The sequence below is a fragment of the Strix aluco genome, chromosome 7 (assembly GCF_031877795.1).
Source record: "Strix aluco isolate bStrAlu1 chromosome 7, bStrAlu1.hap1, whole genome shotgun sequence".
NCBI classification, from domain to species: Eukaryota; Metazoa; Chordata; class Aves; order Strigiformes; family Strigidae; genus Strix; species Strix aluco.
This window is the reverse complement of record NC_133937.1, coordinates 21325068-21338201: the sequence shown is the minus strand read 5'-3', so window position 1 is coordinate 21338201 and position 13134 is coordinate 21325068. Positions and strand designations below refer to the sequence as shown.

General features: G+C 39.6%; 1 protein-coding gene across 1 annotated transcript in view; it reads right to left on the bottom strand.

The window, feature by feature from the left end:
* WDFY4 (WDFY family member 4) overlaps nucleotides 1-13134 on the bottom strand; it is a 148656-nt gene that overhangs the window by 63011 nt on the left and 72511 nt on the right. The window contains exons 40-43 of the mRNA XM_074830845.1: nucleotides 4302-4379; nucleotides 3192-3395; nucleotides 2311-2362; nucleotides 833-999 (exon numbers count right to left, since the gene is read on the bottom strand). Of these exons, the coding sequence (XP_074686946.1) occupies nucleotides 833-999; nucleotides 2311-2362; nucleotides 3192-3395; nucleotides 4302-4379 (501 nt within the window). The remainder of the gene's footprint in view (nucleotides 1-832; nucleotides 1000-2310; nucleotides 2363-3191; nucleotides 3396-4301; nucleotides 4380-13134) is intronic.

Genomic DNA, 13134 nt, shown 5'->3' with positions numbered 1-13134 from the left:
GTCACCATTGTGGGGACTATGCTGAAAGAGAAGGGCAGGTTGCTGACTTTTGAGGAAAGGGGTTAAATTGACAACACAAGAAGTTAACATCCCCTTAACAGAGTCACCCCTTACTCCACAGCTCATGTCCTCCCTCAGTGTTTCTGAACCTGCCTCTTCCTTACGCTGGGAAGAAACCTGGGAGAAGGACATCCAGTCCAGTATAAGAATAAAAAAGGAACAGCACTGTTTTGACTAGATGAAGGATGATAGAAGCATCAAACACGAAGCAGGGAAAGTCTCTATGGCCTTAGAGGGAAGAACCTGTTCAGTACTCATGGGGAGGCGGAGAAGAAAAAGTCATGTGAAGGGAGGAAAAAAACATTTTATGGTATTCAGCAGAAAGAGATTTAAACATCACTGAACTAGCAACCTATACAAAATTGGCACGCTCTTCTAGAGATAATAAATAAATTTGATCCAAGCTCTGCTCTGAGCATGAGTAATGTCAGGGAAGCAGGACAGGAATTCTGAGTCTCATAATTTGCCATGTCTTAGGCAAATTCAGACAATACTGTCTCACAGATACAAGAATACCTTGGTTGCATGCCTGAATTTTTTTCTGTTACTTCAAAGAGTTAATGCTAAATGTTCTTCAAGAATAAGTCTATATAGGAGTTCATACAGAGGCTGGAAAATTGTAATTGCTCTAAGGAAACAGACAGTGATGATGTTTACTGTAGCTTGAATCCACCTGAACCCCAAACTGAAAGGAACAGACAGGCCTCCACATCCAATCCACCCTCTAAAATGCCATCACCCCAGAGAAAATTTTCTAGTTCATCTTTCCTACCTTTTCACTCTCTGCAAACTCCTGCAATATAATTTGTCTCTCCACACACAGTTCCAAGAAGTCTTCTGAATGGAAACTTTCATGTAGAGCAGGGAAGAATGTTAGCTGGTTACAATCCAATCCCTTCTTATCCAACTCCCTTTCTGCTCCATTTAACATCAGCTCTCCTATATCAGTATAAAAGGATTGCAGTTTTAGTAGCAGCCGGATGACACCAAAAGCGTTTGTAATTTAGACTTTTACCCAATCTGTTCTACCTTGGGAAATAGCATTATTTATCTGCAAAAAACAGGCAAGAGGGAAGTAAAAATCTATGACTGCTAAAGAAGGATGCTTAGTTCAGGGAACTAAATACAGGTAGTTGCACTCAGTCATAATTCAAACTAAATTCCTGAAATCACTGAAGATTAGGAAATCGTGAAAAACTGAAAATGGTAGTCTTTTGGTCACATGCATTGAGCAGGATCTTAAGAGAACCCAAGGAGATACAATCCACTCATATCTTGCCCAAGCTGTGTCCCAGGTTTTGCAAATTCATGCAGTGCATACAGTTATGGAAGGCATGATCAGCCTTTTTATTGGGGTAGACTGTAACCACTTTCATGCAGAAACTACTTCAATCTTGTTTGAAGTCTAGAACAATGAGCTTCACTTTCACTTGTTTGCTAAGCCTTATCACACTAAAAAGTATACAATACTGCCTGTTTCCAACAGCGTACTCTAGAAGCTTGACTTGGAGCAGCCATACAGGTGGCTGAAATCCACAGCCTTAGACTTGGCTGACATTTCCAAACTACAGTTCTTTCTCAGTGTTTTATTTTTTTCCCCCCTCTGAAAAATTACTGACTTCTATACCATATTTCATTCCTGCCCCTCTTTTAATGTCTCATATAACAGAAAACCTGGCCTTGGAAAATGAAAAATGTTCACATAATGATCATATTTTGAAAAATGTTGTTCTATTTTGAATGCTGAAAAACAGTTTGACATGTTAATATTCTTGATGATTTCCTTCCACTCTCCATTATTTTGTCCACATTTTTGGAAAGCTACAAATCCTATCACTGCTTCTCTGAATCATCTATCACCTGGTTTTAAATGGTATTTAAGAGGTAGAACTTGAGTGTCTACTAAAAGCAGGGGGAAAATCTGCACTTTTCCTTTGGAGTTTAAGCAGTTGGGAGCTTTCCAGGTGCCCAAGAATGCCCAAAGCTTTCATTTCAAGATATTTTTTTTTGCTTTCAGAACTTTCTTGTAGCTACAAGAGAGCAAAAAATTCTGAAGACAGTTTATAGACCAACTATAGCAATTGTATCAGTCTTTTCCCAGATGTTACAGTGACTTTTTAGCCCAGAGCATTGACAGTAAGTTTTTTCAATAGGTTAATTTCTGACCTGGACTTCCATACACTAACTCCAATTTTCTTTGGTTGTTTGTGTCCACCCTCTTGATGATGTAATTTACCCCTAAAAGGTTACCTGGATTCACTTCAGCAGAGGCAGGTGTTTCATTTCTGTTTGCTAGGAGAACCTGAAAAGAAAATAGGTATGACTAAAGTGGAATATGCAGACAGGTAAACATAACTCAGAACCCTGTTGCAGAGAAAAACACAGATTTAGAACTATGTTGCAAATGAATGCCTTGGAAATTCAAATAAACTAATTTGAAAGGACCCAAAGGAACAATAACATGTAGAAACAAATGTCAACAATTAAGCAAAAGGACTATTGTCTTTTCAAAGACGACCCCACATGAGGCCAGTTATAGGATAAAAAACATACCACCCAGTCTACAGAAAACTGCCAGAATCCAAGCTTCACATAAAAGCTGAAAATGTCCTAGAGATGGAAACTTCCTGATATACTAAAGTGCTTCAGTTCCTGGTTGATAGGATTTGGCACTTAGACACTATAGAGACAGACAGTACCCCACATACACAGTTCAATGGTTAGTTCAAACCACTCTAATTCCCCTTTTGATCGTCCAACAGTTCTAGCAGCCCTAATAACAACTAATAAGCATTATGACTAACAGGACAGTGCAGCCTTCTCACTGGACTCTGTTGCATACATTGGGAAGTGCTATACCCATGAGATATTACAGGCAGAAAGATATGGTCAGGCTATACTCTCATCTGTCTGGGGACATCTTATACCAGAAAAGAGGGAAAAATCATTCTGTTGCTGCTACACACATTGCAGATCCTCTTACTCGCTCAAAACAAAACCCATTCAGTGGGTTGTCCACGCATGGCACAGCATATTGATGAGTCAGATGATGAGAACCAGAGGAAAAAGGTGAATATATAGTCACCAGCAACTGTTACAGAAATTGTGCACCTCCTGCAAAAGCTTTCTACCTCACTCTTCATTCGCATTGTTGCTGCTCGGGTGTTCACTTGTTGAATCCTCCTCCTCATTCGTGAAGGCCCTTCATAACAATCAAGAATGCAACGTGGCTCTAAGGATTGTGATGCATCTCTCCATGGGCCCCTTCTGTAGAAAAGCTGCTCCTCAAGTATCATCCAGTCCTTGGCTGCTTTGCTGTAACCACACTGGAGCATCTGTGGGACAGAACCACCTTGTGCCACCCTTTGCACACTTCCCTCCTCCCATCCAGCAGTTGCACTACCCCAGTGATTCAGAGGGACCTACCCAACCTACCAGATGAGGCAGAGAGAGCACTGCAGACCCAGCAAACACAGGTCCAACTGACCACTGAAAGCGTGCTGTGGGAGATGCAACTAGTCAAACTAAGATACAGGGAAAAATGTAAGCATGTTGCAAACTTCAACCTCCTTGAAAATGGCTGCTTTCATTAGATTTCCAACACAAAAGCAGTGAGCCGGGAGAACAGCATCACAGAGGCTTTATTCACTGCTGTTTTTTTTGGCGAAAGTTTGTGTCAAATGGCAACACCCATGCTTGCTAAGAACATAGTCTGAAAGTCTCGGTCAGAAATGCACTGTGCTCTCTCCAAGCTTGGCATAAATTTAATTATTTCTACTTAGGAGGTGTTCAGGGAGTTGGGAGGCACTAAAATATGAATTTAAAGGAGAGAAGAGGTGAGAATTCCAAAGAATGAAAAGCTTCTTGGTCTCTGATGACCAATCCTGAAACAGAAACATACCTGTGAGATTTTACTGACTATGAACTTGAGACATCTTGAGAAGTTTTACTGGCTGCTAAGAAAAAAAGGGCAAAGTCCTTTCATTTTTGCTACTGTGAGAAAGGAATAATTCGTTTAAACAAAAGAAAAAAGGCTGCTGAAGAGAAAGCGAGGAATCTGATTGGTGAGTGATGCTGTATCACACTTCAGCAGTGATGTCAGGAACAGAGTATTGACTCATCAACTCTCAGCATTTCTTTGGGCACACTACTCATCTCACTTCTGAAATGTCTGATTTCTCAGGGTAGTCTAAGAGCATCCTTTCAACAGAAAGCTGATGCACAATATTCCTGTTCTTTACCTGTACGTGGTTCTTGTACAGAGAGGCATAGAGCTCCTGTCCAGTTCTTCGGTATCGTTCCATACATGACACAAATCCCTAGAAGAAATATCAGAACACATTACACCAAGGTGCTGCAGGTGTAAACTCTGTGAGGGGCAGAAGCTGACATTAGTTGCTCTGTCTTTTACAAGAATAATCAGGGAATATAGCCAGTGTCTGCAAGTTTGACAGCTCTCCAGATAGTATAGTCATGAAGCAATCATCTGAGAGCAAGTTGCACACTTACACCAGGAAGATAAACATATTCATGACCTTAACAAGGATCATTAGTGGAACTACTCAGAAGAAAACAGCAAATGCAATTTAAGGCTCCTTCTTTCGGAACTGAGTTAGTATTGCAAGTAGCATAAAACAATTATTTGTTTGTTGTAGAGACCCTGACTGAGGTAAGGATCTGTAACAATACACCTGCTCCTTGCTGCATAAACAGAAAGTGCAAACAAAAGAACGGTCCATGTCTCCTTTTGCAGACAGCAAACCAACTGTTTCCAAAAACATTTTTGAGATTTAGGAGCCTAAGATCTCTGGTAACAAGTGACTTGGAGTATAAATACGCTATTTAATGGGATTGCGATACAGAGATGTCTGAGCTAGCTCTAGAACTGGAAACTTGCAGAGCTGTGCTAGTGCAATATGACACCCACAATAACTGCCTCTGCTCCACTACACAGCACAGACGTGCCTTAAACCCCCGTGCTACTCAGTTATTTCTGGAAATACACGTTTTCCAAATCAGTCTGACAGAACTTCCTGGCCACCTTTCCTTCCAGAATGCACTAAACTCACAGAACAGTGAACCCGCATTAGGAGTCATACATTTCATCTGCTGTTTTATTGGAATGTACTTCTCAAGCTAAGGGTCTCTGTGCAAGTACGAGACTGATGAATTGCTGTCAAGAGATTACGAGTTGCATTTCCCACTCTGCAAAGAGATTGATAGGTCATCTTCAGCAAGACATGCAATTGCCCTAAACCACTACCTCTTCAACCACAAAACAGAGACTATAATACTAACCTCAGAGTTACACAGGCTAAGATCATGAACAATGGTTCAGTGTGGTGGGATCCTTAAACTCAGGGAGTAGGGAAATGAAATGGATTTCATTCTTTTCTTACCTGTTCCATCAAAACCCACAGGTTTTGGGGTCACAAAATTCACATAGCCAAGATCTATACTTAATACAAACCAGAGAATTTCACAAAGTGCTTCCTATCTGAGCCTCCCTTTTGAAAAGATCGGCAAAAACATTATTAAACTCAATGGAATCCCTCAGGTGCCAAACTAGCATCATGCAAATAACAACAAAATACATCCTAGGATATTCGCTATCATACTAATTCCTCAAATTCACCTGATAAACTTTAATCAAAGACAAGCTTCCAGCTTTGAAATCACTAGGTTTGTTCCCTCTTTCTCCTAGCCATCTATGAAATTCTGGGTCCCAAAGAGACTTGAAATAAAGTATTTGTTCTCATTACATTTTTTTGCTTGATCAGAGAGACAATGCATACAGAAAGGCTTTGTGTATAGCTGAAGCACTGAACAACTGCTGAGTAGCTACTGGCGTGTTTTATGTCCTACCTGAAAGAAGGTTGCAGAGAGATGGGGATGAGTCTCTTTAACGAAGTAACAAATGATAGGACAAGAGGTAATGGCCTCAAGTTGTGCCAGGGAAGGTTTAGACTAGATATTAGGAAGCATTTCTTTACAGAACGGGTTGTTAGGTGTTGGAATGGGCTGCCCAGGGCAGTGGTGGAGTCCCCATCCCTGGAGGTGTTTAAGAGTCAGGTTGACATAGCGCAGGGGTATGGTGTAGTTGGGAACTGTCAATGTTAGGTTAATGGTTGGACTGGATGATCTTCAAGGTCTTTTCCAATCTAGATGATTCTGTGATTCTGTGATGTTATTGCATGAAGACAACTGAAGAACCAGCACAGGACTCTGCTTTAACAGGCTGTCCAGCACTTATGGAACTGTTCTACAGTCCTGTAACTCAGACTTTTCTATGTAAACACAAGAATAGCGGCTTTGTCTGTTTCTCTCCTTGCTCAGTATCTCTTTGTGTGACTGCTGACAAGTAGCTACTGGGAGGAGTTCAGTATGACAGTCTTCTTATTAAGAGTCACAGGTAAAAAATCTCCTGTTTGACAGTGTATTTCCTGGAAAAAGATTCTAGCTATCCTATTACAACTACATGATGCCATGTCTGACCTTCTGGGCATACTGGCTTTAAAATTTTCCAAACAAAAAGCTCTCTGAAAGAGCAACTTTCCCAGCCCCCCCCCCCCCCCGAATCAATGGTACAGCACATCAGGACCTGACTCAGGTTGATGTTCCTAATCTCTACTGAAAGAATCCCAAAAGTCACGGTATCCAAATAAACCATAAACATCTATTCCATGTGCCAGCTAAATGTGTAGGAAGGATGCAGGCTTACTTGAACATGATTTTGAAGTCAAAATAAGATTGCTTGCCCTTCCTTGGAATTCACAAAAGGAACACTAAAGCCATGAAAATGAAAAAAAAAAAAAAAGGGAATCAAAGTGGCTAACCATTAACTGCATTACAGAAAGCAGCATAAGTATCTCTCTGTTCCTTTGATAAATTCCTGAGGATTAGAGGTGGCAGAGAAGGCAGAAGCTGTTCAGAGATTATACAGGAGAGGTTAGAGTGCCCCCAGTTCCATTTGAAGGCTCTTATGCCCACCCGAGCTACCGCGACAAAGGTAAGATTGCTGTGAGTCACAGCATGAGGCTAAACTGGCTGTGAAAGTCCCAGCCTCTCACTACCTAAAGCCAGGGATCAGATGGGTAACTTTTAAATGCATGGACTCTGTACCACGCTGGCAGTGATTCCTCACAGCAAACTGTCTAGCTGCTGCTTGCACTGTGCTATAATTAAGTTAACACACAAGGTCTATGTGGTGTGCCGATTACTGCTGGCTGCCAGCCAGGTCTGCACCCCTGCTGCGAAGTCACATTTATTGGTGTTTCCCTGCAGGAAGCTCCTGTTTTACACTGATGAAAGTCATTACATTTTTGTTTGTTTAAAGCATCATTAAACCTGTAATCACAGTTGTGGCCTCACAAAACTATTCCATAATTCATATAAAACTCCCATAAAGGCTGACCTAGAAAGCAACAGCATCTCTGTTCTGTTGAGCTGGGCTCTGTACAGGAGAAGAGCTGAGATCTCAGGCTCTACGCGGACATAGGGTAAAAGCCATTCAGAATAGACAACCAATTCCTCCAAGTATTAACAACCATTCCAGATACCCACAGGCTATTCAAGCCGAGTCAGTGCTCCACTGACAGCTGTTTTGAAAGTTGCTCATACTCTGTATTTCACTCATGGTCACCAATCAGACCCCTAAGGTCAAAGCCCATGTTGAAAAGACTCTCACAGACTTCATTGATCCAGGTTCTAGCCTTTGAAACATATGAAGGGTCCTAAGAAGGAAAAATTCTGCTAGCCATGTCTGGTGAACTGAAGACTAACCACTTTGTCTTCCAAATGAGCTATAGCTAGCCATCTTCAACCAGATGAACATGTCCCTCATGATCATCCCCACAGGAAAACCATCTGGTTGTAAAATGAAATGAACAGTTAACAAAATTGAAGATCACTGTAACTGGAAACAAAACAAACCAAACTAACAAACAAAAACAGAACCTGAAAAAGATATCCAATAAACATGGAGAATATAGATCAGGCTATTAAGTGGTCAGTCAGAACAATTACACTGTAATGATTAATGAACAACTGGTGCAAACAAGTTTCTAACAAATAAACAATTTCCATTAAAAATTGTAGGTGGTTATCCTTTAAAATGGCAAATCTTTATGCAGTAGATTAAATACAATAGTGCCACAGTGTACTATCTATCTTGAACAAAAACAATATGCCAGCTTTGATAACTGTTAATATTGTGTAACAGAATATAAGGTTTGAGTTTCATATACAGAAAAGCAGGTGTAAATGCAAGAAACATGATCTGCATTCTAGGGAAGAGCAGACCAAGAGGCCATATTGATCCACCCTGGCCTAAAAATCTGAGTATGATACCATGCGTTAAGTCTTTTTTATACAGACTTCCCTACTTTGCAGCCTTAGACAATCACATTCTAAGTAGAATCAGGTAATTTTTGCTGCCTCAGATTCCCCAGCCAATATTTAGAGCTTGAAAAGGTGATGGAATTTACAAGCTATTTCCCTATTAAAAAAACCAAACCACAGAATCAAAAAACATTTCTCCTCCTGCTGCATCGAGACCTCATGCAAATACGAGAGAAAATGATTAGCATTGGAGAAAGGTAAAACCAGCAAGGAGAAAAATGCTGGCAAACAGAGAAATTAACATGCAAAAAAAACCCTCAGAGAGTGGATTTTCTATAGTTTCTTTCAACTAAAGCAATTGAAAGGCTGCTTGTAATAAGAAATGGTTGAAAAGAAAAAAAAAAAGAAAAAAATGTTGAGGTGTGACTTCTAAGTTAACAATTCTCTACTGAGCTCTGGAATGTTTTATGTCTGTGGGATTTTTTATTATTTTTATATATATATATATCACTTAACACTCCTGCACCCCATAAATATTCAGGCTTGCCATAATAAACTCATATTGCATGATACAGACACCACATATGCTACAGTTCTTTCCTAAAGAAACATGATGTCACTGGAGCTCTGCACTTTGAAGCTTTCTTTGGGGAATTAAAGGCTGTGTTGTATTACAGAACACACATGCACACAAAAGTATGTGCCAAAAGTCTTAATAAATAAAAATAAACTTCAAGACAAAATAATTTTGGACTTAGAAGAGCCAAAAGGGAAGCCCAAATATCCAGATCCCTCACGGTGCCAAGTGAATAGTCCCATGGATGACAGTGACACTACCCACATACTTGTTTTGAAGCATGTATTTCAGTCATCTGTTGGTGAGGACTAGAACTAGTGACATTAATCTACTACTTTAGCTCTTCTGAGCAAAATAAATATTATAAATATATAAGTACACACAGTAAGAGCATTCTTATAGCATCGCAACTATTAGAAAAGTATCTACTTTTGTACAGTACTTTTCACCAGTACATCTCAGAGGTCTTTATGAAAGAGGTCAAAGTCTTTAGCTCACAGATGGGGAAACTAAGACAAGTGAGTTTCTGGAACATCCTGCCCCTATGACTTGGTTGTGGGGGAAGGAGGGTTGGTGATGTGGCAAACACAACCTAAATTAATTTGAAACAGCCCAATAAGTCCACAAAGAGGATGTGTATAGTGACTGCATGCAGTAGTGGGAAGGGGAAACAATTTTACGAACCAGTTTGGAAATCCCTTCTACTCTTATGTTCCCAGTGCCAGATTGTGTTCTAATATAGCTGATTTACCAGATACTAGATCTTATATCACAGGAAAAGTCTGCATACCTTATTCCTCTAACCTGGGATTTCACAGTTCTACCTGGAAGGATTTTTATCTAATTACAGCTATTCAAACCATCACTGGGTTTTTAGAAAGTATTCCATGGGCTTAGAAAAGCAGAACAGCAGGTAAGGAGCTCTTAAGGACACAACAAAATGCATGTAAATAGCATATGTGGCAGTGGCAAAGAGTTTGTGCATGGCAGAAACAGATTTCATGACCCTGATTCAAGAAATCACTGTGTTTCAGGATGCGTTTAGGCATATACTTCACAACTGCTACTGTTGTCTGCTACTGAAGCAGGGCAGATTTGCCTTTAATCCAAGCATTTAAAATACAAACATACAGATAATATATACACAGCACTTGGTCCTTAAAAGTGGCAATTAAACATGCTTAAAACCTCTATGGGTGATGACTGCAAAAGACGGAAACAGGAAATTAGCATCATTAGAATGAGAAAAATTACATGATACTAATGTGATATACTCTGACTCAAACAGAAAAGCTGCATTTTTGATGAAACAGAACACTAAGAAAATGCCATTTTATAAGGAGTAAATTATTCAGTTTTACTTAAGCATGTATTTCCCAGCAGCTCAATATTAAATGGCATCCACCTGTGGTGCAGCACTGCTCCTTTTGGCAGCCTCATATCCCAGCTCTGTCCTCTGGACAGCATGCCCTAACCAGCATAGATCTCTTGTCACTGATGATGTGACTTAGTCAGGAAGGAGGCACTCTCTCACAGAAGTGATTAATTTCTGCAGTCACCATCAAAAGCCAATAATCTTTTTAATGGAAAATTCCTGAACCACTATGACTTACAGAGCCAGACTGTCAGCAGTTAAGTTTTGAGCCTAAACACTGTTGAGGTGTGAAAACTATCTTCTTGTATTCACTTCAGTTCTCATGCTCCTCCTTTTTCCACACATCTAACCAGAATTTCCTCCCCTGACATGCACAATTAAAGCCCAAAACTTCTGGTCCTTTCCTGCTAAATCACAGAGAGTAAATCAATCCCTTCTTCATCAGTCTCACAAGCATAGGCTTACAGTCAGCAGGGCAATTTTACAGAGAAGAATCCAAGTGTTATAGTAAATTACTAGAGCTGGGTGAAGTCTCCAGCTCGCCAGTCAGGGTGACACAGGGACAAAGTGCATAACATCTCCAAGTCTACTACTGCTACTAAATCTAATACGGTGAATCAGAGACCAGGTACACTGCTACTCTGTGCCAACAATAAGCTACTCATCTTGTGACCAGACTACTTTACAAGTAATTGGCTATGCACTAGGAAGCGAGTAGGTTCATTTCATAAGAGGAGAAATTGTTTCATTAGTCACCAGGTAACAAGCATTAAGCTAAGGTAGATAATGTTTTCCTTAGCAGATTAAAGAGCAGTTTATCCTAGTCCTTTGCATACACTCTCCACACTGAGGGTTGTTTGCAGCCTCTTTTGAATCACAAAATTGTTATTGCCATGTGGATTTTATTGTTGCTTTGCCAAAATTCATTTAGCTTTTCAACAGACTGTAGTTCTAGCAGTTAAGTGTTGCATAGAAGCTTCGTGCCTCAACCCACTAGGAGGCTAATGCACAGTGCCAACTGCTCCTAAGGATCATGGATGGATTCCTGGCATCGCCAGTTGGTTGGGGAATAGCAAACTTAATGAGAAAAACCTCCATATTTCAGTGCATCATAAATGTACCCATGCACAGGGGTGGGTTTCAAGAGGATAAAACCCAAAGTATGGTGTACATGTGGTCAGACTTCCACACTGTATTTATCAGCTAAACTCAGGCAGCACAGAAGCAGCTCTACTTCTATAGCAACTATATATATGTATATGTATGTACGTGTGCATACACACACATACTCATTCAACAGATGATACTACTGAAACGATGAATTCCTGGGAGAACAGATAACTCATCTCCTAATAGCAAAGAAAGCACAATGGGAGGGGAGACATATTTGTTCTTTAATCCTATCTCTGAGAATGACTTCTGCGACTTTGCAGTAATTCACTCAACCTCCTGAGGGCTTGGTTTCCATCCTTGGTTACAGCACAGGTATTAGCTTTTACCTCTAGTGAAAGCTGAAGGTCAGACTTTGGCATTATGGGGAATAGCGATGGGGTCTTTTCTTGCCTTCACTTGTTCTTACTCACCATTTTCCTTTTTCTATTTAAAATGGTGATTTTCTATGAAGTCCTATAGGGGCATATAACTTAGTGCATATAGGTGCATATGCATTATTACATAGTATCTCAATACATGTATCTGAAAGCTTCATGCACTGGCATTTTCTGATTACATTTGAATTGTGGTTTTTATTTAAGAAAAATGTGCACTTCTAATCTTTAGCTGACAAAAGAATTATGTAAATATTAGCATATGCTTAGTGCTCAGAGTGGAGAATACAAAGAAACATCTCTTCCCTGACCCCTAAAATGATCAGTTTGCCTAAAATCACATGCATTTAAAGGTGAAAAGTTCACTTCTGGAGTTTTTTTAGTGCCTGTAGAACAATCCTGGACTCCACAGGCTACTCTGCAGCAGAAAGCATGAATGGAACACAGACAGGCACAACCAAGATCTATTTTTAATTTGGCTAGCTAAGATGAGAAAAACAAGAAATGAATGGTCACAGACTTCAGCACAGGTTAGCAACCTATACCCTCATTTAGGAGAAACATTTACGTTCATCTTGCAGAAATTTCTAGAACCTCCCCTGATTTCCTGTTCTCTACTTGCACATACCACCATCCAGTTCACACTCAGCTATTTTCAGTCCCTGCTGCCTGATAGAAACTCATACTTAATTTTCTGGGCAACCCGACTCCTATGTGCATTTTATACTGCTCTCTGCATGAGATGAGACACCATATATAAACTCGTAATTGTTGATAAGCAAATTTGGTCATAATTCTTCTCCTTATAAAGATTCCTAATAATATGCAGCATAATTGAAAAAATGCATTCTTTGTCTTTGAAAACAGAACAAATATAGAGCTTTTTAAAAAATGAATAATGAAAAATTATTTTCTTGTGGGAAACTGGTTGAGAATGTTGATTCCACCCAAAGTTTTAAAACAAAAATTTAAGTTTGATTCAGTTTAAATTGCTGCTTCAGGCTTTTGAATCAAACAATATAAAAATCAAAAATATAAGAATCAAACAATATAAAGCAGCTTAATGCAAACAAATTCTTTCTGAAATTACAAATAAAATGATGCATCAAAATTCTGGAAGAAAATGGACGTATTTGAACCAAGAAATATGAAAAACTATCTGTCTTTCTATATATTCAGCAGAGAAAAAAAATAATTCTGTTTCAGTGACTAGCACTTGTTTCTAGGGTTTCTCT